Source organism: Diceros bicornis, chromosome 7, assembly GCF_020826845.1.
Source record: "Diceros bicornis minor isolate mBicDic1 chromosome 7, mDicBic1.mat.cur, whole genome shotgun sequence".
Classification (NCBI taxonomy): domain Eukaryota; kingdom Metazoa; phylum Chordata; class Mammalia; order Perissodactyla; family Rhinocerotidae; genus Diceros; species Diceros bicornis.
Genome location: NC_080746.1, coordinates 56,505,267 through 56,531,957, shown reverse-complemented (window position 1 = coordinate 56,531,957; position 26,691 = coordinate 56,505,267). Strand labels below are relative to the sequence as shown.

The following is a 26,691-nucleotide window of genomic DNA, read 5'->3' as shown; positions in this document are numbered from 1 at the left end:
GGTGTTTGCAGCTCTTCTTTTGAACTTGTGATTACCCCATACTCCCCTCAATAAATCCCCTTTTGTGTTTATGCTAATATATATTAGCTTTCTGCAACTTGCAAACAAAAGAATTTGTATTATTTTATTATTAAGCCCTGTGAGTATAAGGACTGTGAGAAGGGGAGCTGCCCCCATGGATAGCGACACTGAAGTCCCAGAGAAGCCACACTGGACCTGCTCCCTGCTCCGTCCCCCAGCCAACTGCTCTCCACATTTCTGCCTCGGAGATTCCCTTGTCTTGTTCCTTTCTTTCACTCTGCCCACTGAGATCTGTTCTATCTTTCAAAGCCTAGTTCAAATTCTACCTCTCTCTGACTCCTCTAGATCTACTCAATCTCATTTCCCAAACCCTTATCACATCCATCACCTGACCATTCAAATTACACTTGATTGCATTTCATATTTTATTTGGTAGTTTGGGCTGGGTGGTCTCTAATGTCCCATCCAGCTGTCGACTTCCGAATCTGTTGCCTTTCCCTATGTCACATCTTCTTAAGCCGGTCTCCACTTTCTTCCTCAAGAAGAGATGAGGAAAGGCTTGAGCAGACATGGGGCTCAGCACGGATTTGCAGGGAGTCAACATAACTAACTGCACATGGGAGCAAATGTGCTTGTGATCCTCCATTCAAGAAAGACAGAGGCATTCATTTTTATTTTTTCAAAGTGGAAGTAGCTTTCCCCTCCTTATTATACAAGTAACATACTCATGGTCAAATAAATCAAATATTACATAAATTTTTTAAGTAGAAAGGGAAAATTACCCATAATCCTTCTCCTCAGAGATAATTGCTATCAAAATATTTTTCAGAGTTTTTGCTATACACAGATACGTATGTTTCAGGGCCTTCTGGAGACCCCATGGAGATCCCTTAAAGAGAAACCAAACAAAACAGGGGGAGGTTCCAGCCTGGGATTTGTAGCTTGTAAAGAATTCACCTGCCACATTGCGTGTATTAGATTGAACCATATGAAACTACTGATATTCAGCTGCTTTTGTCCTATAAGCACAGCGATTTAATATGGTTCAACCTAACGTATGTGAAGCCCTGAATGTCAGAACTGGTAGAGCCCTTGGAGACTTTCAAGTCTAACTATTTCATTGTGCTGAGGAGGGAAAAGGATCAGAGAGAGATGTGACTAGCCAGTTCATGTACCACATTAGTGGTAGAATCAAGGCTGGTTCTCTTTCCACTGAACCAGGTACCTGCCTTTCACACTCTGCTTCTCTTAATATGATAATCTTCTAGGTGTGACAATAATCTTCTAGAAGCAGATTTCAACTTGGTATCAGAAAATTTCTCACAGAACTCAATCAAATCGGAAGAGGCTGTGTTAGAGGTGGTGAAGTCCTCATGACTGGAGATGTGGCTGAGAAGAGCACTGTGACATGTCTGGAGAGGAACACGAACCATGGAGCTACAGAGGCTTAACATTCAGGGCCCTGCACTTGCAAGGATCCTTCTTAGGGTCTTAGGTGGGGCCCCAGCTATATGTTAACATGGTAATGTTTTTGTAATATTTGCAAAAGTAAGATATTTTTGAACTCTTTCTCTTAAGGAGGCCCCCAGAATTGTAGAAGTTTCAGGCCTGGATCCACTCCTGTGTGGCACAGAGTTTTGAGAAGCACTAGGCAAGGAGACCATGGTTCCTGGGTTCCAGTCAGGGCACCACTCTGGGAAATGGGCAGAATGGCACTTGCCCTGCTTCCCTCGTAGGGGGGTAAAACCACAAATGTTAAATGAGATGAAAAACATAAAATGTGAACAAATAGAAATAAGTAACATTACTCAGATTTCCCTCTGTGATACGCGATAATCATCGCTGCTTTTCATGGTCGTTGAAGATAACACACAAAAAAATGTGTCCCCAGTGCATCTTCCTGTTTCATTTCCCTCTGCTACAACTTCTTCTCCTTCTTTCGCCCCTAGTCCTCAGCCCCCAGTACTCCAGCCATGGGACCAATCATTGGTTATTATCTTTTGCTACTTCTGTATATTTGTTCATGAGGCTCTCAGGAGCCTTTGCAAAAAAAATCCTTATCCATAAGGCCCAGGTCTGCCCCTCTCCTCCCAACCCAAAGATGATCTCCCTTAGCACTGTTTCTTGTTGATCTTACAGACAGGAACATTGAGGCCTGATGTGGTCCATGGCTGAGTTCTGGAGGCCCCAGGAGACAATCCTCAGGTGTCTCGATCTTCGGCCATCTGGGGCCCCTAGCCTCAGATCATAGACACACGGTTCTTGATGTACACATGATAGGGGTCACTGCGCTTGTCCACTTTGCGGGAGCGGGTGTATCCCAGGACGAGGCTGCCCACAGTAACAGCAAATAGGAACATGACAAAGAGAATGTACATGTAGGAGTTGTCATCACGGCCAGGTAGGCTGGGCCGCCGCTGCTGCGTCAGGTTGTCTGGCTCCGGCCGACAGAGCAAGTTGCTGTGAAGAGTGGCATTTAGAGCCTTCAGCACAGTGTGCAGGCTTTCATACCAGGTCTGAGTCCCATTGGCGGTCTCCATAGCAACAGGGATTGAGGCAAGGGAAGAATCGAAGAATGCTCTGGTGGTGACAGAAAAGAGGGAGGGGACGGTTTTTGTTACCTGCAGCTGGAACCACCTCCCCATTCCTTTAGACCCCAGCTAGAATCCCAACGTCACAGTTTATTCTAACAACTTGTTTACTTGTCTGTCTTCTCCACTAGTCTGCAAACTCAGTGAAGGCAGGGACTATGTCTGTTTTACTCGCTGCTATATACAAGCACTTATGACAGCACTGAGTAGGTGCTCAATAAATACTCGTGGAATAAAGCCTTCCTTGACCATTGCAAACTATATTGATCTCTCCTTTCCTTGGATTCTATAAATCACTGAGCTTTAGGCTAGAAGGAACTTAGAGATTATTTAATCTAACTGCTCTTTTACACACAGGGAAACTGAGACCCAGAGAAAATAAATGGCTTGTCCATGATCCGAGAGAATATTAGGGGTAGAGCCAGGACAGAGCCCCTCTCTTTGATGGCCAGTGCAGAGCTCCTTCAGCTCCCATGCCGGCTCTTGGCAGGACTGAGCAGCACCATTAGAAGACATTCCTCAGAACTCTCCTTCAGCACAGTTCTTTTTCATACTCCACAGATACCATTTAGAAGATGTTTGGGGATGGCTTAGATTTCACCCTACCTGGAGGCCAGACGCTGGGTCACTTGACCTCTCAAACATCCTATGTCCCAAACACTCTAGGTATCCTAGCCATTTGGGGGAAATTCTGTTGGAAAAGAAGTGGCTGGGAAAGCAGAGAGAGGCTGATAACCACTGCAGGCGTTGGAGAAGAGAAGAGCCGGGTTTGGCCTGAGGACGGGTGAGTGAAAGGAGCACTCAGTCTGGTTTGGGGTTCTACCTGCCCCAGAGAGAGAAAACACAGGCACCTCAACTCTCCTGCCTTGCGACACAAAGTCACTATGTACCTGGCATATAATAGGTGATAAGAGATGTTCCTTTTCCTTCCTTTCACAGATCGTTAGTCTATGATATAGAAAAACGGCCAAAGACAACCTTGCATCCTAGTCTCTGAAAAACCATATGTCATTCCCTTTAAACAAGTCTCCATGCTCACTTCCTTCAGCAAGCCTCATTAAGTGCTCCCACCCCTTAACCATACTCCACAAGCTTTATCATCGCAGCTTTCCCTTTCCCCCAGCACTTACACAGAGGCAGTGGGTGGTTGTCCTCCTGTTCTTGATAAGAGTATCAGCAGACTGCATGCTCCTGCTCAGCAGGGCTGTGTCCCCCAAGTCTAGGAGACTACCCTGAGACTGGCTGAGTGTTCTCCTTCCCCAGAGGACTACCCTGAGACTGGCTGGGTGTTCTCTTTCCCTCAATGGTCTCCAGTAAAGATGGCCACTTCAAGGACTTCTCCATAAGCTAAGCATCGAGTTCACTGACTGGTTCCAAAGCCCTCCTTTATCTAGGTAGAGCTGTCAACCAGACAAAGTTAACAAACATGACTATTAACTATAAGGTCTCTTCCCCAGAAAAGATGACAATTAGTTATGACCATGATAAATATTCATGAATGGCTCTATGAATGCAGAAGTTGGAGGGAAGAATCTAAATAATACAGATTACTCAGGACTGGCCCACATTTCATGTAAAGCCTTTGGGCCCCCTGCCATCTAGTACTTTGGCTACCTTGTCTGGATGGAGGTGGGGAAGAGAACAAGGGCTCACTGAGTTAAGATCCAAGAGATAAAATACCTAACTTGTCAGGCAAGAAATTTGTGCCTTCTTCTTTCCTCATGTGATCCAACGGAAAGCAGCAGCAACAATGAAATTAATGGCTCAACAAATCATCCAGCCAGTCATCATTTATGGAGGCCCACTCTTGGCCAGACCTCATGCTGGGAGCTTGAGGTCCCTGCACTCAGGGGCACATTGCCAGCTCTCATATAATGGAAGGGACAAGCTGGGAGTCACTGGGGCTTAAAGGAAGAAGTGATGAATTCTGGTCAGGGTTCAGAGAGTGTTCATGTGATGAGGCATTTGAGTTGGACCTTGAAGGGTTTTTAGGAAGTAGAGAAGGCAAGGGAAGGAAAGAGATGAATGAAGACTCGACAGCAAGAAAGTGCATAAAATGTTTGGAAGAATGCAAAGTAGCATAAAGAGGTTGGAGTATAAGATGCATGGAAGAACAAGATAGGATGTGGGATGGAGAGACTGGCAGGAGCCAGATCATGGATGGCCTTGAGTGCCAGGCTGCAGAGTTGGAACTTCATCCTGCAGTTGGGGAATAGGCATAGAATCGTATTTAAAAAGGGGGTAAAATTATCAGATCTGTGCTTGGAAAGGACGCGCTTGCTGCTGTGTGGACCGGAGGGGGCAAGAATTGAGGCAAGGAGCCTGGTGACAAGGGTCTTGAAATAGTTCAGCTGCAAGACTGAGTCCTGAGCTGGAGCTGAGGGGATGACGGACGAGGTGGGGGAGGGGACAGATGTGAGATGGGACAGGCGTTCTGGGGAGGGAAGGGCTAATGCGAGGGTTGAGGGAGGAAGGGGCCTCAGACAGTTTTACAGGTAGACAACAGACAGATGGTGACAGGCAGATGGTGTAAGTGTCTGGAGGAGCCCATTTTGAGGGAAATGAGTTTCTCCCCCTGTTTAGGCTTCAGTTCCCTCATCTTGCAAAAAGGATTATCACTAGGAGTTGTTGTTCAATGGGTATAGAGTTTCAGTTTTGCAAGATAAAAAAGTTCTAGAGATCTGTTTCACAACAATATGAATATAGTTAACACTATTGAGCTGTACACTTAGAAATGGTTAAGATGGTAAATTTTATTTTATTTTTTTTTACCACAATTAAAAGAAAAAAAAGATTATCATCCCTACCCTGCCTCCCTCCAGGCTTACTTGACCATATACTTTTATTACGGTCAAGAGGATTTTTAAGATATATTTTAACGAAAAACATTTTTCATTAAAATGAAAATCTATTTTTCATTTTTGAGAAGTAAATATATATACACAGTAAAAAAAAAAAATTGAAGTGGTACCTACAGTGAATGAAGATGAAGTCTCCCTGTGCCAAGTGGCCCAGGGCTCTTTCTGGGGGCAACTGCTGTTACGTTTTCTTAGATATCCTTGCACGAGAGTTTTAACTGACAGGCAGAGGCAGGGCAACCTCAATCTGGAAGACTCACCAGACAGCAGGCCAATTCGCTGGCGCTAAGTCGGCTTCAGGAATCTCTGTGGGCGCCCTTAGGCTTCTCAGCCCCTCAGCCTCTTCAGGATGCCTCTGGATACATCCGGGGTCTCAGTATTGACTTCGGAAGCTGGGAAGGCCCAGTGCTGGAAAGCAGAGGAGCGGGTAAAAAGGAAGGAACCAGACACACAGAAAAAACTTCAGAACCAGGGTGGATCGCCCAAGGCCGGGCCCCAAGGGTAGTGCAACAGCCTCGCTGTGAGCCCTGACTCCCTCCTCCTTCTGCCCCTTCCTGCAGCAGCTGGGTCAGGCTAGCCTAGGGCTGCAGTTATAGGAACTGTGCCGTGGCCAAGGGACATCTGATTGCTATCCCCGACTCCAGGCCCCCCCGACCGTGTCTCAATTGAGTGACATCATGAGACACCTCAGTTTAACAGGTGGACTCCTGCTTAGGGACCAGCTCCTAGTGCAGCCTAAAACATTCCCTTTCCCAAGGGTACTGGTATCTTAGCAGGAGCCTCTAAAAGGCTGAATGGGTCTGAGACCCAAGGGAATGATGGGAGTGGCAGAATGGCAGTTGGCAGTTGGGTTGATATTTTACATAGGAACAAATGAGGTTCCCAGTCAATCTATTTGGATAAACAGGGTACAAACATGCTTACAGCATCCACATTGTGTGTAGCATAGCTCATTGTGAAAATTCAGGGAGAAAATTATGCAGCACCTGCCACCAGACTCTCCACAGATGTGGTGGAGGTTTTATTATTGTAGAGCAGAAGCTGGCAGGGCCTTCAGAGTCCATCTAGTCTAACTTCCCTCATTTTACAGTGAAGGAAACTAAAACCCAAGGAGCTGTCTTGGATCAGCTGCTACTTGTGTGACTTTGGGTATGTGACTTCTGTTTTCTGGGTCCCAGCTTCTGCCCCCATCTATAAAATGAAGGGGTTTTACTACATAGTCTTGTAAGGTCCCAGTCAACTCTGACATCCCATGAGGGTACGAATCCCAAAACCATACTGTGAGATTATGGGAGATTGGATAGGTTGGTGGGAGAGGCATTTGGGGGGCTTTCTAGGGCCCCTCGAATCACAAGATAGAGAAGGCCGCAGACTTCTTCCTCACAGGTTAAGGTGCTTCTGAGCCCTGGGACTGAGCTGCACCTGATATTCCAGCCTAGATAAACTGCGAGCCAAGTTGGTTGACTTATCCATTTTTCCTCCTGACAGCTCACGTGCCACGGTGATCTAGCCTGGGGAGGAGACAGACTTCGTGTAGAAAGTAGGGGTAGGGGGACAGCATAGGGGACAGTGGGGGCTCTGAAGTGGAGTTCAGTGAGGGGAATAAGGATTCATGAAACTGTTCTTCCCTCAGACCCTCCTTCCAGGGTCTCTCTGGATAGACCTGGATGTTTGTGGTTCTGTTGGGAGAAGCAAAGAAGCCACAGTTATATATCTTTATCTGCTGGGTTGGGGTGGGAGTGAGGGCCTGGGTGCAAGGGCATCCTTTCGGGTCAGGAGAGTCAGAGTGCTGATAAAGGGTCAGGTTGGTTCTCTATGCCCTGCCTCAGGTCCCAAGGCAGGGATTGGCAGTTGGCAACACTGGGAATTTTGTTCCTCTTTCTGAGCTCCTTGACTTCACTCTCCAGGATGGTCACTGATTACGAAGCTCTTTGGATGGGGGAGACAGAGCTCCTGCCCTGGAGAGTCCTTGACTTGAAACAGGAGATAGACCAGTTAGGAAGGAAGGTGAACAGTGACTGACCCAGCTGAAAGAGGTTTTAAAGATCATTGAGAATCTAAGTTCTAGGCCAACCCCTCCACTTTGTAGATGGGGAAACGGAAGCTCAGGGAGGGAAAGTGACTCCTCCAGAATGACATGGCTAGTAAACGGCAGAGCTCGGACGAGAACCCAGGTCTTTGAGGGTGCTGTTGGGGTGCTCTTTCACTGCAGATGGCAATATTCCTTGGCATCTGAGCTGTATATCACACCAAACACAGCCTCCTCGTGTCCTGGGGCCCAGCTACCTCCTCTAACCCCATTACTGCTGCTTTCTCCTGCACTAACGATTCTCGCAAATCTTAATTGAGGATCCAGTAAGGGGGGAAGTTGGTAAGTTTCGGAGGAGGAGATAACCTTTCTAGTCTCATCTGCCATGGCCCTTTCTGCTCCAGACCTGCTCCTGATCCCCCAAACAAGCCAGGTATACTCTCTTCCTCCACACTCTGTCGCTACTTTTCCCTGCACATTAACAGGTTCTCCCTACAGGTTCTTGACTTGAACTCCCCGGGCCTCTAACTTGGGGGTGGAGGTGTATAGCTGTGATCTGAAGGATGAACTGCGTATCTTAGTGTGATTTTCTTTCAGGTTTCTCTGGGGAAAAGGGAAACTCCACCATAGTTTCTTTGGGTTTCCCCATTGCTCTGTTTCAGCTACTCTTTGAGAATGAATGTCTTGAGTGCCTGGAAATGTGGTAGAGAGAGGCAGGGAAAAAGCCACATAAAGCAGGTAGGGGAGGCAAAGACAACTCCTGGGACCACACAGTTTTGCCACTGGTCCCTCTGATGGTCTTATCACCACTGTGGACTGGGGGCCAGTGGAGTGAGAGAGGAGTTGAAGCAATGGACATTAACATATAGTAGGAAGGAGACACAGGAATAGAATCTGAGCTGGGAGGGATCTTAATAATCACGTTGTTGGTACAACTTCTTCATTCAACTAGTGGGAAAATAGAGGGCCCCCCCCAAGATGAAATCACTTGCTCAAGTTCTCACAGCCTAGGAGGGGTAGAACTGGGACCAGAAACAGGTTTCCTGTCCACAGATCTTTCCACTGTAAGTTCCCTGTTGCCTACAGGACAATCTAACCGCTTCTGATTATTGTTCAAGCTCCTTTGGATGTGATCCTGCCTCTGCCCCATCTCACCACAGCTCTCCCCAGTGCTGTGTGCCCCATGACACTGAGCTATAGGCCATTCTCCAAACATTTCCTTGCACTTGCACACCTCTTGCCTTTGTTTATGCTGTTTTCTTAGGCAGGAATGCCCTTCCTCTTTTTATCTGCCTGATGAACTCCTACTCATCCTTGAAGACCCAGCTCCAGTGTCACCTTTGTAGACTCTCTCCTGAGACATCCCCTTCCCGACTCCCTAGCCAGTCTCTTCCTCTTGTCTGTTCCTAAACGGCTTTGCATAAAACCCTATTAGAGCACCATGCCGTACTGAAATTGTGTGTATCTATATAGATATCGATATGTATGCTAAACTGTGTGCTGTGAGGTGTGAGGGCAGGGATCTGTACCTTGCACATTTCTCTATTCCCTGGGCCTGAACACATAGCGAGCACTCAAGAACAAATGAATCTATTCTTCCTCTTATGAGACCATCTCCCCTCCAGCACACACATACACATTTGTGAAAACAGGTTACAGTACTTAAAAAGCAACTTCAAGGGCAGGCCAAAACAGATTCCATTTGTTCTGGGGAAGGGGAGGCTCAAAGAAAAGAAGCCATCTCAGTCAGGTGGGGAAGTGAGTCAGGGGAGGAGGAATTCTAAGCCTCCTTTGGAAGCCTAGACGTTCCTTGCACCTGAACCCCATTCAATCCAAAGGGCAAACAATCTTGGCCCCAAAAGCCCGGCAGTGGCTTTGCAATCCTCTTTCCTGTGTACCTACCAGGGTGTGGCCACACACCCACTCACTGAACACACAGTCCAACTCCCAGTCGCCCAGCCTGTGCTCTGCCTTTCAAGTGTGCCTTTCATGGTTCCGATCTTGGTGGTATGCTTGGCTGTGTGACCTTGAGCACTGTATTTATTTCCTCTGGAACTCATCTCTGAGATGGGATAATCACCCCTGCCCTGCTCACCTCACATGGGACCTGGGGGAGACAATAGAGGGGAAGGTGTTTTAGAAATTACAAAGTATTATACAAACATAAGAGATAATCATTGGGCAGCCGGGTCACCTTGTTTCCTTTTCTGTTTCTCTATCCTTCCCCCCAATGTTACCAAGAACAGCCAACCCCATGTCCCCTCTCCCCATCCTTGGTTCTCCTACCCTCAGAAGGAGCCAGGAGGTTCTTCTGACTCTTCTTGATTCTCAGACACACTTACCTCCTTCAGAAGGCTTCCTTGTTTCCCATCCTCTCTGATCAGCCCTGTAGTCTCTTTCCATTTAGTAGTACCATTCTGTAGTCCTGCAGTTGATGGAGAACACACCAGAGCTGGAATCAAGAGACCTGCCGCTATTTTGCTGACGGGTCTAGCCATGTGTTTTGGTTAAGTCACTTCTGCACTCTGGACCTCATTTTCCCCATCAATAAGGTGGAGTTTTTTGTCTTGCCTCCCTCTTAGTAGGTATTTTGGGCATCTACCTATTCAGATAGAAATGTGTTTTGAGAAGTGTGGAGTGAGTGAGGGATGAAGAAGGTTGTTGGTTATCATCTCAAGGAGTCAAGAAAATCTGAAAGCAGTTTCTTCGCATCCAGCATGGGTCTCCTCCACTTGGAGCCAACAGAGTAGCTGGATGCCAGGAGATCATGAGGAGCTTACAAATCTACAATGTGCCTTTGTAGGAGAAGTGGAGAGAGCCCCGGGCTAGGAGTGAGAGACTTGGATTCTACTTCTATCTGGTCCCTGGTGTGGCCCTGGACAAGCCATTGCCTCCCTGGGCCTCAGTTTCCCATATGCAAATTGGTGAGGAGTAGGGAAGGGGGGTGGGAGGAGATACTCTCTATGGACCCTCACACAAGAACTCATCTTCTTTCTAGACAAGAGACTCCCAGGTCCAGGACCATTTCCCCTCATGTCACATGGAGTGCAGGGGCAACAGGATCAGGAGGCCCGTTTTACAGGTGGTGTGACCCAGGAAAAGAAAGCACAAGGCATAGAGCCGGTGCGGGAGGGGCACAGTTTACACAACCTGTAAACTAGAACCCAACTGTCCTGACTCGCAGCTTAGACCTCTGTTATTAGCAGCAGAAGATGCCTTTGGGAGTCCCCGGGTGAGGGGCACAATGGAGTAGCGAACGGGCAAGTCAACTCCGCGGAGCAATTGCCTCCCGCCAAGCAAGAAGACCGCGCTGGGTCCGGGCGTGCCGTTTCCGCGTGTGCGCGGGCTGCGGACCCGCAGGTGATCGCCTGCATATTTGCGCATGTGGAAGGAGCTTCCGTGCGGCCGTCCCGGGACCTGAGTGCCGGTGCAAGCTCCCACGGTCTCCAGGCGGGGCGTGCCAGGAGCCCAGCTCCGCACTCCCACGTGGGGCCCCGGGATCCCTGCGGCTCAGTCCTGGGGAGGATCAGCTCGGTATTTGAGATTTGAGCCTCCCCCCGCCTCCTGTCGGCGGTCTCAGGGGAGGCGGGAAGATCCCTCTTCTCTACCCCGGCTGCAGCTCAGCCTCACCGACTCTGCGGGCGCGCCTGACCTACCTCTCAGCAAGACTCCGAGGGGCGCCGTCGGCTCGTCGGACCCCGGGCCCTTGCTCGCGGGTGCCCCTGCGATGCACCCCTCTGCTCTCCGCCGACCCCTCCGCGCGCAGCCCACGCCCAGCACCGCCCCGCGCCCCCTTCGCTCTGCGCTCCGACCCGCGCTGTCTGCTCCCTTTTTCCTTGCCCTGGGCGTCCTCTCCTCTGGCCCCGCCCGGCCCCCAGCACAGCCACTTCTCCTCCCCGGGCTGGCGTCGGGCGCCTCCGCCCAGCTGCATGGCCTCACCCGGCTGTGGGCTCCTACCCTTCCGTCCCCTGCAGCGCCCGCTTCCTGGACCTGAGACCGAATGCCTCCCACTTCACTTCAGCTTGCCCGGCCTGAGACCCGTCTCCAGAAGGCGAGGCTGAGCGTCGGGGGCTGGTGGAATCAGGCTTTGCTCCTAAGAGGCTGTGTGATGGTGGGCAAGTCACGGCTCCTCAATGGGCCTTGGCTTCCTCGCTGTAAAATGGGTAGAGTTCCTGCATGCATTCTTCACGGGCTGATGGTTAGGGTCAGATGAGATCTTAGAATCCAAAATATTAAAACCCCATGGTCACCAGAGAAGTCATCTGATTCTATCACAAACCGTCTTTCCCAGACAGGATGCCAAGGCCCAGTTTGGGGAAGAGACTTGCCCGGCTCTCCAAGGAAGTCAGTGGTAGAGCTCAGACTCAGAATCCGCTACACACTCTCTCTCCTTCCTTCTAGCTGAAGTCTCTTCCCTCCAAGTCTCAACAGCCCCTCACATGCCCAGGCAACTGGTATCCAGCCACACCTTGTTGGTCCCTGTCCCAGAACACTGTACCCTTTCTGGCCACCAGGCCCTTCCTCACACTATTGCTTCCTTGCTGCTGACACTGCAGGCTCTAGAAAAGAGAAGCAGCCAGGGGCAGCTGGGAAATGAGGGCCAGGAGGCTGTGCAGGGGAGTGGACAAGGGCAGGGAACAGCCTCTCATGGGCTCTATGGGGAGTCTTTATCAGAGCCCTCTTTACCAGCCTGTGGCCTTGGAATAATTAATAACGAACTGAGGCTAGCTCTTGCCCCCTTGCAAAAAAAGATCTGTTCTGGAACATCTGAGGCACATACCCTCCCTCAATCACAGAATCTCAGATTATATCTGAAAAGTGCTATCATTTTTATAAGACCTACTGCATGGAAGGAATGTTGTACAAAATTGCTAATCTTCATCAAAACACATTACTTCCGTGTTATTTCTGTGGTTACATATTTTGACCCAGCTACTCCTATTTCTCAGTGTGGATATCCCCTCTCAGGGAAGTCACCTTGACCCTGGGCATGCAGCCTCAAATTTCAGTCTGCCTAAGAATCACCCCATCATTTTAGTACAGCAGACTTTTGGGTTCCGCTCCAGAGGTTCTGATTCAGGAGATCTGGAATGGAGCCCAGAAATGAGCATTTTTTAAAAAAAGATTCCTGAACGATTCTGATGCAAGGGGTTCTTGAGACCAGCCTTGAGGAAATAGCCATGGCTCAGTTACGGTTCCTTCCTACATCCTGCCAGGGCCTTGCATTTACTTTATAGGACTGTTTATTCCAGTTATGAAAAGTAACTATTTGTCCACTCATCTACTAGACTATGAGTTCTTTGAAGATAGGGATTGTCTCTTATTCTAATAAAATTTTAGAATCAAGTCTTAGAACCATACCATCTTAGAGTTCTAGAATCATTTAGTGATAGAACCTAAGTTGGAAGGACTCTTACAGTTATCTAGGCAGATTCCTTACCTAAGAATCCCCTATATTTCATTTTTGACATAAGATTGTCCAGCTTCCCTTGCACACCTCTAGTGACAAGGAGCTCATTGCCTCTGAGGTAGCCATTTTGAGAAAAGCCTTCTGTTGGCTTTTATCCTTTGGTCCTTATGCCCATTGGAGACATAAAGTATACACCTAATCTTTGTTCCCTTTTTCAGTCCTTCAGAAACTTAAGGCCTATACTCTACTTGCCCTTCTCGAGTGAGGATAGGACAGGAACCCCGTTAGGGAAGGTAGCTGGCCAAGAGGCCATTGGAAAGTGGACTGAGCTGCCTCATTTTCCCCAGCTGTGCCTTGCAAGCTTGCTGTGAGGCTTAGGTGACCCAATGTGCGTAACGTGCCAAGAGCTGGGCCTAGCGTGATACATGTGCTTAATAAATGGCAGCTTCTAGTGTTGTTAGATGAGAAAAGGAATGATGAAACAGAATTCCTGTCCCAGAGAGACTATAGTCTGAGAAGAACCTTCAGGGAACTCTCTAATCTGAAGAAGTTGGGGATGAGGCCCTGACCTTGGGACAGGGAGGGCAAGGGTGTGGGGTGGGCTGACTGAAGGGATGCGGGAAGACTCACCTAGAGATACACCTCCTTCCAGTCTTTGCTTAAGTGCCACCTTCTTGGTGAGGCCTTCCCTGACCATCCTATTTACAAATCCCAATCCTTCCCTTCTCCTGCCCTCCCTAACCCTCTTCCCTGCCTTGTTTTTCAATAACGCTTAACATCGTCTGATATATTTAACTTTAGAAAAAAAATCTTTTGCTGTTGTTACTCTTGCTGAATCCCTCAACTGAAGCTCACAGCCCGTCTGTCAGCCCTGAATCAGAGCTCTCCCTGTCTCCGGATTCCTGTAACCACCCCCTTCTTTCTCCCCCAGGCCCAGGGCGGTAATGACGCCCAAAAGTTTCAAGCTCCAGGGTACTTCACGACCTGTTTTGGTTTCCCTACTCCCTGTCCACCTCTTTGAAAAGAGCCTCCTCAAATTACTGACAGGAGGTGGCCACCAGACCTGGCTGATACAGAGGCCCATTCTCCTGCAGCCCCTTGAATTTCCTTGGCACGCAACACTTACTATTCTGTGTTGTAATTGTCTGCTTTGTTGACTCCACACCTAGAACATAAGCTTCTGGAGGGTACTAAGAATTCTCCTTCCTGAGCATTTGTTGAATAAATGAAAGACTGAATGAATGAAGGTCATGAAAGGGAAGATCACTGGGAATTATGTTATCAGGGAAAGCTTCCAAGAAGACAGAGAACCTGAGAAAGTCTGGAAGGATAACAGGGTGCTTTTTCAACCTCTGGGCCAGACCTCTTCTCTGAGCACTAGACTCCTATATGCAACTACCTACTTGACACCTCTGTTTGGAAAACACTTTGAGGCTGGAGCTCTCGACTTCCTTCCCTGGCTCCCCTCAGTCTGGTGTCTCTCAGTAAATGAAACCATCATCCATCCAGTTCCTTGTTTTTTTCCTTCCTAAAACTCAACCCAGTCTTCTGTTTATCTGTGTACTGATTTGGGGTCTGCCTGTCCCATTAGACTGTATGAACTACAAGAACACAGACCAGGGGTGTCTTCTTCACCGTAGAATACCCGGGATATAACTCAGTGTCTGTCTAGTAGGTGAGGAGAAGGGTTGGGAGGTAGGGTGAGCATGGATGGTGTCTGTCAACAGTCTCAGAAGCCAGGGAAAAAACAGCATGAATCACAGAGGAAGTTGGACGGTCACATCAAGTTACTTTGTTCCATTACTCATCAGGAGCCTGTGTCTGTGCTTCCGTGATCTTGTCTCCTCTTGGCCTGTCAGTCTGACCCTCGGAACACTTTGTCTTCTCGTTCTGAGCTTCACCCTTCTCTTGCCTCTGCAGGCAGCACAAAGCAGTGGAAAGAGCACTGGAAGAGGTGGAGCAAGTGTGGGACAGTGTGGTCTCAGAAGACCGAAGATCTCAGTGGTCTCCTGTCCCCACCTCACCCTCACACATGCTGTGTCCTTGCTTGTGGGAAGCAAGGTGGCACAGTGGTCCAGAACACGGCCTCGGGGTCCAATAGAGCTGGGTTTGAATCCTAGCCCTGCCACTTATTGGTTGTGAGAGCTTAACTTCTCTGAGTCTTAGTTTCCTTATCTATAAAAGGGGGATAAAAATACCTACATCTTATGGTTGCGTGGATTACAGTAAGATATTATAGTCATGTGCCACATAACGATGTTGCAGTCAACGACTGACCACATGTATGACAGTGGTTCCATAAGATTAGTACCATATAGCCTAGGTGTATAGTAGGCTATACCATCTTGTGAAAGTACACTCTATGATGTTCGCACAACAATGAAATCACCTAAGGATGCATTTCTCATAACGTATCCCCGTCGTTTAGTGACACATGACTGTATGTGTAAAGTGCTTCACCAGGTACCTGGTACATAGCAAGTGCTCCATAAAAAATAACTATTAATGAGGGCATGTGTGTTCATGGTTGTGTAAATATGGACTTTTGAATCTTATGGCTTAAACAATAAGAGCTATGGGAATGCAGAAGAAAGTGGGGTCAGTGAGGACTAGAGTTTTCAGAGGAGGTGGGTGTATCAGTCAGGAATCTTAGTTGCAACAGACAGAAAACCCAACTCAAATTGACTTAAGTAGAAAAGGGAATTTAATAGCTCATGTAATTGCAAAATCCAGAGGTATTCAGGTATGGCTGGATCCAGGAGCTCAGATGATGTCTTCAGGAAGCTGTCTCTTTGCATCTTTGGGCTCTGCTTTTCTCATTGTTGCCCCATTCTCAGGCAGGATCCCACTTTGTGTTAACAAGATGGCTGCCTGCAGTTCCATGCATACACTCTATCTCGTCAGTAAAACCTGTAGAAAGAGCTTCTTTTCCCCAAACCCTCCTGACAGAGTCCTAGGTCAGACTTACTGTCCTGATACAGGCCCAGTGCCCATCCCTGCACCAATCACAGAAGCCAGGGAAAGAAGCTGGCAGGGGCATCATCTGTATTCAAACCACGTAAGCTCGAGTGGCAGAAGCTGGTGAAGGGGGTCAAAAGGTACAAACTTCCAGTTATAAAATAAATAGTCATGGGGATGTAATGTACAACATGGTGACTATAGTTAATAAGACTATATTGCATGTTTGAAAGTTGCTCAGAGAGTAGATCTTAAAAGTTCTCACAAGAAAAAAAACTTTGTAACGATGTAAGGTGATGGATGTTAGCTAGACTTATTGTGGTGATCATCTCACAATGTATACAGGTATCAAATCATTATGTTGTACACCTGAAACTAATATAATGTTATATGTCAATTATACCTCAAAAAAAAAAAGCCCACATAAACTTAAAGTTGGTGGGGGGTGGGGGTATGATTCCCTAAGGAAAATTTGGATGCTGTTATCAGAAGTAGGGTGAATGGCTGTACAGGCTGAAACAACAAGTGTCCTCTACAGTGGGCCGTGGAAAACAGATGTGAGTTGGGCAGAGAAGGGAGGAAGCCACCCCAGAGATTCAGAGCTGAGCAAAAGTGAGAAGAGGGTGTAAGTGTGCTGTGGGCACGGCTCACTCACCTGGGGCAGAGGGAGCAGGCATGTTCTGTGGCGTCCAGAGAGAAGACCTGGGACCAAGTGGACTTGGGGATGGGGGAGTCACAGGACCCAGATCTTCCCTTACTGGGAGCGTGAAACAGGCTGCCTTTGGTGGGAATGGGCTTCTCATCACTGGAGGTGTGCAAGCAGAGCTTCCTTGTCAGAGTGGCTATCAGAGAAGCCTTCCAGAGGGGCTCTGAGATCCCTTGCATTCCCCAAATCTGAAATTCTATGGTCCAGAAATCAGCTCCTTCCCACCCTTCCTGATCCCGACCCCTTCTCTCTCTTCTAACTTCTCTCTAAGGGGAATGCTACATCCTTCTTGCTGATGTGTTTATGGGGTGTCTGCAGACATTCTGGATCCTAATTCTGGCTCCTACAGCAGATGTGGGACCTAGGGGGAACTTCTCTGGGGCTGTTTCCCCCTCAGCACAGGAGTGGGGGCGGCTGGGTGACCTCTGAGCCCCTGCCAGCTCTGACCTTCAAGTGCTCAGTTCAGGACTCAGCCGGCCTCCTGGGAGGGACAGGACACACCACAGTTCTCAGGCCAACCAGGTGTGTTGGCTCTTCAGGGTCTCAAAAGCACCTTCACACTCGTTGTCTCGTTGGGTCCTTTCACTTGACCTGTGAGGAGAGCAGAGTGAGATTCACAGGGCTGCTGTTTGATGCACAGCCTTTGTGGCGTGCTGTTTACTGCATGGCCTTTGGAGTCCAGACTTGAGTTCAAACCACGGGCTTGCCTCTAACTAACAATATGAATTTGGGCAAATCTTCATCTAAGCCGGTTTCCTCTTCTCAAAACACCATCAGTAATTTAACCTTGTGGGTTTGTTATTTGCTGTGAAGATTAAATAATGGGTGAAAAGTGCTTAGAACAGCCCGGGGCCCTCATGGGTTGGGCTGGAGTTGGGTGAGTGTGGTGGAATTGAGTCGAGCTGGATAACAATCCCTCCTGGTTTGGTTTAGGAGACCAACAAGGAAGGTGCAGTACACCTGGCTAGCAATGGTGGGAAGGGAAACCACCACTGGGCTGAGAGGGTGAGGGGAGGAAGGGGTTACTGGAACCTGGAGAGGGCAGCTGGGCTGGAGCTGTGGCCTTTGGTAGGGACTGCAACCAACCCATGCTGACCCACCAGGGAGAGATCCAGGGAAATAAGTACCCTTCTCTCCTTCTACTCCCTTCCCTCCCCACTATGGTCTTCTACCACTGTCTCCCTTTGCCCCAACCCAGATGGAATCTTGAGAGCAAGGAGGCCTGTGGTGGGCGGAGAATGGTGGTGAGCATGTGGAGGGGCAAGCAGGAGGATGAGTACAGGCAGTGGTGACAGATGGGTGGGGTCCTCCCCACTCCTTTTCAGCCTGCTCTGGGCAAAGGGTGGTAGGGAGGAGGCTGTGAGCCCAGGCTGTTCACCCTAGAAAGGGGTAGGAGGACAACCTGCAGTTCCACGTGCTCTCTATTACCTCCCGGCCTGTGTCTATGCTGGTCTATGCCTGCAACACCCTTCCTCCTGAGTCTGGCTAGCTCACCCTTAGATGCTACCTCCTCCTGGATCAATCCATGCCTGAAGTCAATCCCCAGACATTTCAGTTATGAGATCTAAGATACTCTCTTCATTTGAGCTAGTTTGAGCTGGGTTTTCTCTTACTTACAACCTAGAATTCTAATTCAATGTCACCTTGACCCTTGTCTGCCCCTCCTCCCTTTTAAGAGTTGTCACCTCTTCTTTTATGTTCCCAGAGTACCCTGTGCAAACTTCTCTCGTGGTACTTGTAGCAGTTTATCGTGAATATTGTTTACAGGTGTGTCTCCTCCACAAGGCTGTGAGCTCCTTGAAGACAGGGACCAAGTCTGATCTGTCTCTGAGTCCCCAGGGCCCAGCACAGGCTGACACACCTCACACCAGCCAGACCACACCAGGCATGTTATTTTCAATTCCGAGCAACACAGACTGTGGGCACATTAGCCAACTGGAGCCTGTTGAGATGAGGGCAGTGGTGCAGAGTCTGGAAGCCACGTTCTACGAAGAACAGAAGAATCAGGAAAGTTTAATTTGAAGAAGAGACCTCTCCTGGGATAGAATTCATTTGCTGACTCAACAGGCCATTTCTGGGCACCTCCCACCTGTGAGGCCCTGGGCTGGGCCTGAGGGGGCCACGGATGATATGGCTACAGTCCCTGCCTGGGGAGCTCACAGTCTGGATGGGGTCAGACATGGAAACAAGTAACTGCAATGCAGTGTGGCCACTGCCACCTGAGGGGAATGTAGGGCATGGCCGGGGAGGCCTCTCAGAGGAGGCCCTGCAGGAGGGCAGAGTTATGACAATGTTGGGGGCAGGTTTAGCTTAGGATGAGGACTAACTTTCTAACAGTTGGAATTCTGCCAGAATGGAAAGCTGCCTGCTCCACATCTGGAGGTGTGTGAGCAGGGCTGGATGACTACTGCACACACTGCATATTCACGTCTGTCAACAAAAGGACCAATGGAGGCTACAGGGAATTCCTCATGGTAACAGTTGTTAAACCACTGCTTCCTTTTACGTGCTATGTATTGAGATACAAAAACAAACCAACAGTCTCTGGCTTAGAAAAGCTCACAGTTTAGGTAAATTGAAAAAATGTAACATTATGGCATTATATCAGTATCTCTTGAACTTGAATGATGTATGAACTCCTTTTAAAGGAAAAAAATTCCTGAGGTCCTCAGTGCTGACAATCTAAATATGTTCAAATTTAAACGCAGTGTAAACTCCAAGGCAACTGGAAAAGCAAATCTTTTATATAGACAATTTTTATTCAATACAAACTTTTATTGAATATGAACAAAACTAAAAAACTAATAAAATGCTACTAACAACACGAACACTACTGGTCATGTTGCCTTCTTTTGCACTCAGCCCGCCAGTTCTGTAGAAGTATTCCAGCTAGCGAGTGAATAATCATGATAGAATCAGAGTATCACATTTTGCAAACCCCTAATAAAATAATGGATCCAGGGAATGGTCATCACAAAAAAGAGAATAAACAAGCAGATATTGCATGCCTCTTGATGTAAGAACACACCACCACCTACGAAGCAGACTTGCCAAAAAATCACACCTGAATCAGACCAAGCATCAGTATCTACCTTTCAATCTTCAGGAAATACAGGAGAAAAAGATAAAAAGGATGCAGAGGGAACTATAGGTGAAAAGAGACTTAAGAGACATTTATGAGACATAGAACCAAATGCAGTGTGTAGACCTTGTCTGAATCCTGATTTGAACAAACCAACTGTAAAGAAAGGAAGGACGGAAAGAAGAAAGAAATAATTGGAGAGAATTGAATATTAACTGAATATTTGTTGATACTGAAGTATTTTTTATGTGTAATAAAGATATTGTGGTTTTTTTAAAGAGTCCTTATCTTTTGGGAATACATACTGAAATATTAATGGATGACATAATATGGTATCTGTGGTTTGCTTCACAATAATCCAGGGAGGAAGCAGAAAGTGGGCGCCCGTTTAGATAAACTAAGATTGGTCATGATTTGATGACTGTTTTAGCTGCATGATGGGTACATGGGGGTTCATTGCTGTATATTTAAAAGATTTTATGATGAAAAATTTTTTAAGTGAAAAAAAATCTAAGATGCTAGAACATTTAAAATGCAGGCATCTCCCTTGTACATTGCTGATGGGAGTATAAATTGGTATAACTTTTATGGATGGAAATACGACAATATCTATTAAAATAAAAATGCACATATCTTTTGACTTAGAAAATCACTTCTAGAAATGCAACCTCTGTACTCACCATGTGTGATATAATACACAGACACACACACATTTATGTATGGATTCTCATTGCAGCCTTGTTTGAAAAAGTAAAAGATTAGTAACAACCAAAATGTCTTCCATAGGGCACTAGCTAAATGAGTCATGGTAAATCCACTGAATGGAATACAATGTAGTCATTTTTTAAAATGAGGATGGTCTTTATATACTGATCTGAAAGAATCTCCAAAGTGCAGTGCTGTGTGTATATTATGCTACATATGAAAAAGAATATATATAATCATGTATGCTTTTATATGCATAAAATATCTCTGAAGTATATAAAAAAGACATTTACCATCATTTAGGTCTCCAGGAAAGGGAACTAGGTTTACAGCGGAAAGGGATAGGAGCAAGACTTACATTTCAATGCTACCATTTTGTACCTTTTAAATTTTATTCCATGTGCATGCATTACCTATGTTAAAAAAAAGATCTAAGTTTTAAAAGAAAACATTTAATTTTAATTTTAATTAAATTTTAATTAAAATGACATTTAAAACTATAATTATAAAGACTATGTAGCAATACGGGAAAACGTTTGTAATATTATGTTTGGTTTAAAAGAGTGCACAAAATTTTATCCACATAATAATTAAAAGTACATAAAATATGTGTGTTCATGATCAAGTACTGGAGACACAAATGAAAGGGATGTGTCGATAGGTGGGAGTGGAAGTGCTGTTGTTTTTTTAAACTTGACAGGTATTATAATATGGTAATGATAATATGGATGGTAGATTACAACTTGGTAAAAAGAAAAATCAGATTTAGATTGCAAAAATCTGATTTCCATGGGGTTTTCAAGCGAGAGGTTTTCCCACAAAGCGAGGTGCACCTGGTCACGCTGCCTGTGCTGGTTCTGCTTGCTTTTCTGCCAGCCTCTCCAGAGGAACAAGATGCTGGACCAATCACTGCAGCTGGTCACGTCTTCATGCTGAGCACTTGTTCACCGGACCCTGGACAGTCTGTTTATTTACGGGGAAAAGGCTGCACAAACAAGAAGAGGCTCTCTGCAGGCGGGAAAGCCAGGGTGTCAAATATCCTCCTTCATACGCTCAGCTTCCTTCCTTGAGGAAGGGCCCCAGTGGGAAACCGGAGATGGGCTCTGTCCAGGCAGGAAGGAGAGTCAGGAATTCGCAGCAGTGGCCTGACCCGATTCCACAGGCCCAGCCTCAGCCAAACTCTGGCCTTCTGCTCTGCATCCTCCTCGGTTCTGCCGACCCACGGTCCACCTGTTCTTGGAGGCCTGTCTCCTCCAGGATGCCTGCCATGCTCACCCTTCAGAGGCAACTGTGGGAAGACCCAGACTGGGAGCCAGGGACTGACTCTGCCCCTTACTAACTGCATGACCTCATACAAGTCAGTTAGCCTCCGCAGCCTCTGTTTTCTCATCCATAAAATAACCCTACCTATCTTTCCGCGCTGCTGGGGGAGCGAATGAGATCGTCATAGTCATGTTGTCTCATTCTGGGCCCCTCACTACTTCCCTGTCTACTGCTTCTCAGTCTCCTTGGCCTGCTCCTCCTCAGCCTGTGCGTCACATTTAACAATTCTTTGCCCTCCTCTCTCCTTGGGCTCCCAGACCTAAATCATCACTCACCACACCCATGCTCCAGATCCATACACCCAGCCACCTCTTGGCCCTCTCCACTTGCATCTCCCACAAGTGCCTCAAACCTGATTTATCTAAAACTGAACGCATTATCTTCCTCTCCAAACTTGGTCCCCATCCAGTGTTCTCTATCCCAGCAGTACCTCTAGCATCCACTCAGTTGCTCAAGCCAGAAACCTGGGGACTTTCCTGGACTCTACTCCAACATCCATGGACAACAGCAGCAGCAGCCACCTTCCACCATGTGGCCTGGGAAAGAGAGAAAGCAGGACCGAAGCAAGATAGAATGAAGCAAACACAAGAAGCCTGGAAGAGAATAGGAGAGAAAAGACTAAGTTCCTAAAGGGCTACATGCTCTGGTTCTGTTCTTGAGCCCAGAGGCAGTCCCGCCCTTGGCTTTTATGAGACCTCAGGACTTTTGCCAATGACGCCCCCGTTGTCTCTCTTTTTAATTTTTTTGCTTAAGTTTGAGTTGAGTTTCTACACTTGCAAATACACTGTACAAGAGTCCTAATTAATATAAACATATCGTATCATTCAGAATAGGCTAAGTTATGCTGTGGAAATGAACAACCCCCACATTTCGGTGGCTTAACTCTACCACACACTCTGCAGCAGCAGGGGGCTCCGCTCATTGCAGTCCCTTGGGAAGCAGCCACCATCTTGAATGTTGTTGGTCACTGTGCCAGCGGGAAAGAGAAACCCTAAGGGGTTTGACACGAGCAGTTCAATGCTCCAGCTCAGAAGTGGCATGTCACCTTCGTTCGTAACTCATTGACCAGAACAAATTACCTGGCCCCAACCAATCACAAGGGGGCCGTGAAGTACAATCCTGCCATGTGCCTGAAATATTTGGTGAACAGTGTTAATAACTACTATACATTTCCTGCTGCCTATTCTGTGCCAATCCCTGAGCCTAATGAAACTGAGGCTCAGGAAAGTCCGGTAACTCAGCCACTACACCAGGCAGAATGATTCTCAGTGATCCAGATGGATGGGACAGGCTGCTGAATGAGAGAATGCACTTAAGACGGCTAACACAGTACCTGGTACTAAAAATAAATGCCGAGTAAATGTTTCTTTCCTAGACCCTGGAGGCATTCAAGTACAGGCTGTATGGTCACTTATCTGGGTTGCTAGCCAAGTACCAGATGGGTAGCAACACTGTGTACAGCCTTCCAACCATGAGAATCTAACTCTCCTTTTCCTGGAATAATTATTTCCCTTCTTGGCAGTAATACTGCAAGGTAATTATCAACTACTCCCTAGCCCCCACATTCCCACAACAGCACTGTTGGCTCCATGGGTGGGAAACAAAGGCCTAGAAAGGATATGGGTAAATTATGGGTGGAAAAAGCACCAATCAACTAATATTAACTAAGTGTCCATGACATATAAAGCATAATGTCCTGAGCTCCAAGTCAGTGTGCACAGCAGGAAAAGAGCGTGAGAAAAGGGCTTATACCTGGGACCTAGTCCTGGCTTTGTTGTTAATTTACTGTGTGGCCTTGAGTTTCTTCCAAAGTCTTCGTTTCATCTCTGTACAATGAGGAGACGGGAATATGCCTCTAAAGTCTCTTTCAGCTTGGATAACGGATATAAATTACATGCAGAGTCAAAAATCAAACCTCAGATATGGGAGGACTCACCTTTCTTCCTAGAAGCCAGTGAGGCCACAGAACCCTAGGAGCTCAAAAAGGACTTTAGGTATGATATTATCTAAAGCTGCACTTTCCAGTATGGTAGCCACTAGCCACATGTGGCTATTTGAAGTGCGGCTAGTCCAAAGTGAGGTGTGGTGTAAAATACACACTGAATATCTGGATTTAGTATGAAAAAAGGAAGGTAAAATATTTTTATATTGACAATATTTTGGGTCAACTGGGTTAATTACAATATTACTAAAACTAACGTCATCTGTTTCTTTTTACTTTTTTAATGTGGCTACTTCAAAATGTAAAATTACAATGTGGCTCACGTTATATTTCTATTGGATGGTGCTTGTATAAAGGGAAACTGAGCCCGAGAGAGGGTAAATGACTTGCCCACAGAGCCAGGACTGGATCCAGGGTCACCTGGCATCTCATTCAAGGCTCTTTCTACTGTAACTGCCTGCAGTAGCCAGTCTCCAAGATGGCCTCTGATGATCCTCACCTCCCATCACCTTGTGTAGTCCCTTCCACACTGAGTAGGATTCACCTATTAGAAGACTGCAGAAATGACTGTGTCATGTCCAAGACTGGGTCTTAAAACACACTGTGGCTTCTACCTTGTCCCTTTCTGGCATCACTTGCTCTGGGGGAAGCCAGTTCCCGGGTCATGAAAACATTCAAGCAGCCTTATGGAGTGGCCCACATGGTGAGGAACTAAGGCCTCCTGTCAACAACCAGCACCAACCAAGCATGTGAGTGAACCATCCTGGAAGCTGATCCTCCAGCTCCAGTCAAGCCTTCAGATGACAGCTGTCCCAGCTGATTGCACCTCATGAGAGACCCTGACCCAGAACTAAGCTTCTACCAAATTCCTGACCCAGATAATATATGAGATAATAAATGTTTATTGTTTTAAGTTATTAAGTTTTAGGGTGATTTGTTACACAGCAAGATAATTAATACACAGCCTTATAAACTTACAGATCTCACATAAGAAAAACTTACTTCTATCTTTGGCGTTTGTACAGTGTGAGAAATTATTCTTGTCTTTCCCCTAGCCTCTGGCCTAGCTCAGGTGACCTAACTAAAAACGGCTATCAGGCTTGGAGAACCCAACCCAGGAAGACAGGATCCCATTTTATTCTTCAAAAAGGCCTTTCCCTTTTCCTTTTTTTGCAGAAAGTACCCACATTTCTTGAGAAGGAAAAAGCACAACACATCACCTACACTTGGGCCATCCAGAGATGTGAGTCCTACAACATCAAAGGAACTAGAGCCCAGAATTGCCTAATTAAATACAGTATTGAAGAAGTGATAAATATGTGATAAATGACACTCTATAATATCTGAATTTCTCTAAGCTGAGAAAACGGTGTCAACATTAGTGCTAATGCCTTACATTTATTTATAGAGCATGTGTTGCTTTTCGTAATGTTTTCACATCTACTATATCTGAGGTGGGGAAGATATAAATAAATCAGGATACATATGGAAACAATGGCTGCGAGCTCATGATTTACTCATAGTCGCATGAGTGAATGATAGGGCCAGGTCTAGATTCTGGGTTTCAGTGACTCCAAGGCAGGACCCCTCAGCTGTGATAACATGAATGTCCTTCAGTTGGGGCTGTCCTCTCAGATCAGCGTGCACTTGTAGGTCTCCTTAAAGGCCTCAAAGAAAAGTGGTATTACTTCATCCACAGTGACGTGCCTCTGGAGCTCCTGACTCAAGGAAGTAACGCCTGTCCCAACCAGCCCGCAGGGCACAATGTGCTCAAACCACGAGAGGTCCGTAGAACAGTTCAGAGCCAGGCCGTGGGACGTGATGTGCCTTCCACAGCGGACTCCTGCAAGACAAGCCAGAGGGTCTTAGAATACGTACCCTCCCTCCTCTGGATTCACGACCCCCCTCAATGTGATGAAAGAACTGGACTAGATCACTGGTTTTCCAACTTTGTTTCTGGAGCACCCAAGAAGTTGTGCACAGATCGGGGAAGGGGGACAAAATTGGGAGGGATCCGTGGCTCCACAGCAGCTGCACTTATTATGGAGATTCCAGAAAATGTCCTTAACATAGAGATTCTGTTGCTTTAAAAAAAAAAAGTCTGAAAACTACCAAGCGCCGTTATTGTCCTGATATTGTGATTCATGGGAAATAACCTGACAATTCACTTCTCGTAAAGAAGAGTGTTGGATGAGATGATCACTGAGGGCCCTTCTGAGGGCTCTGAATGTAAGATGTCAGTCAAGAGGCTTAAAAACGCCCACGCAGCGGGTAGCTCTGATTCAAAGCCGGCGCCAAACACGCCTCCTCCCAGCCCGATCTTGCCTCACCTCTATTGGTTCGGCCCCGCCTGGCCCCGCCCCCAGCCCCCGCCCCGCCCCGCGGCGCTCACCGATCGCGCAGATCTTGCGCTCTCCCAGCCAGACGCCGGTGTAGGGTGGGGGCCGCGCGCAGGCGCCCGGCAGGCCCTGGAGCTCGCACAGGCGCACAGCGCACGCTTCCAGCGCCGCCACGTGGGTGCGCAAGCGCAGGCCGAGGCGTCGCAGGTCGAGCACCGGGTGGCAGAGGAGCTGGCCCGGGCCGTGGAAGGTGGCCAGGCCGCCGCGGCCTGTGGCGCGCACCTCGGCACCCAAGGCCCGCAGCCGCGCCGCCTCCTCGGGCGTCAGGCCGCCGCGCAGCCCGGCTGTGTACACGGGCCCCGCGGGCTCGCAGAGCAGGAGGGCGCCCGCCTCAGTCCCCGACAAGCCCTCCGTGCCTGGCTCGGCCTGCAGCCGCCGCAACCAGCGCTCCTGCAGCGCCAGCAGCTCGGCGTACGGCACCCGACTCAGCCGCACCAGCCGAACCGCCGGTTGCCGCATCGCGCCGCGGCGTCCGCGGGCTCCGCCCCCTGCTTGGGCCCGGGGGCGTTCCGGGAGGGGCGGGGACTCGGGAGCACGTTCTAAGTGCTTGTTACAGGCTCTTGAGAGACTGTGATCCCAAGACCCAGTACAAGGTGTGACTGTTACATTCATTCATTTCAACAACCAGTATTTAGGGCCTGCTTGTGTCTGCAGGCCCTGTCCTAGG

The 26,691-nt window shown here is 47.7% G+C and overlaps 2 protein-coding genes and 1 long non-coding RNA gene across 3 annotated transcripts in view; 1 reads left to right on the top strand and 2 right to left on the bottom strand.

The window, feature by feature from the left end:
- LOC131408643 (uncharacterized) overlaps positions 1–1,366 on the top strand; it is a 48,932-nt gene extending 47,566 nt beyond the window's left edge. The window contains exon 3 of the long non-coding RNA XR_009220800.1: positions 1,290–1,366. This is a non-coding gene — a long non-coding RNA (uncharacterized LOC131408643). The remainder of the gene's footprint in view (positions 1–1,289) is intronic.
- KCNE3 (potassium voltage-gated channel subfamily E regulatory subunit 3) lies at positions 354–11,266 on the bottom strand. The gene is made up of 5 exons (XM_058545611.1): positions 11,156–11,266; positions 9,842–9,924; positions 9,402–9,606; positions 5,731–5,878; positions 354–2,601 (listed from the first exon to the last, which is right to left on the bottom strand). The coding sequence occupies exon 5, from the start codon at positions 2,559–2,561 to the stop codon at positions 2,262–2,264; it is 300 nt and encodes a 99-aa protein (XP_058401594.1). The 5' UTR covers positions 2,562–2,601; positions 5,731–5,878; positions 9,402–9,606; positions 9,842–9,924; positions 11,156–11,266; the 3' UTR covers positions 354–2,261.
- A 13,241-nt stretch (positions 11,267–24,507) lies between these two features.
- Positions 24,508–26,483, bottom strand: LIPT2 (lipoyl(octanoyl) transferase 2). Its single transcript, XM_058545609.1, has 2 exons — positions 26,018–26,483; positions 24,508–25,468 (listed from the first exon to the last, which is right to left on the bottom strand). Exons 1-2 carry the CDS (start codon positions 26,481–26,483, stop codon positions 25,257–25,259), a joined length of 678 nt encoding a protein of 225 aa, XP_058401592.1. The 3' UTR covers positions 24,508–25,256.
- Between the last annotated feature and the right edge of the window lie 208 nt (positions 26,484–26,691).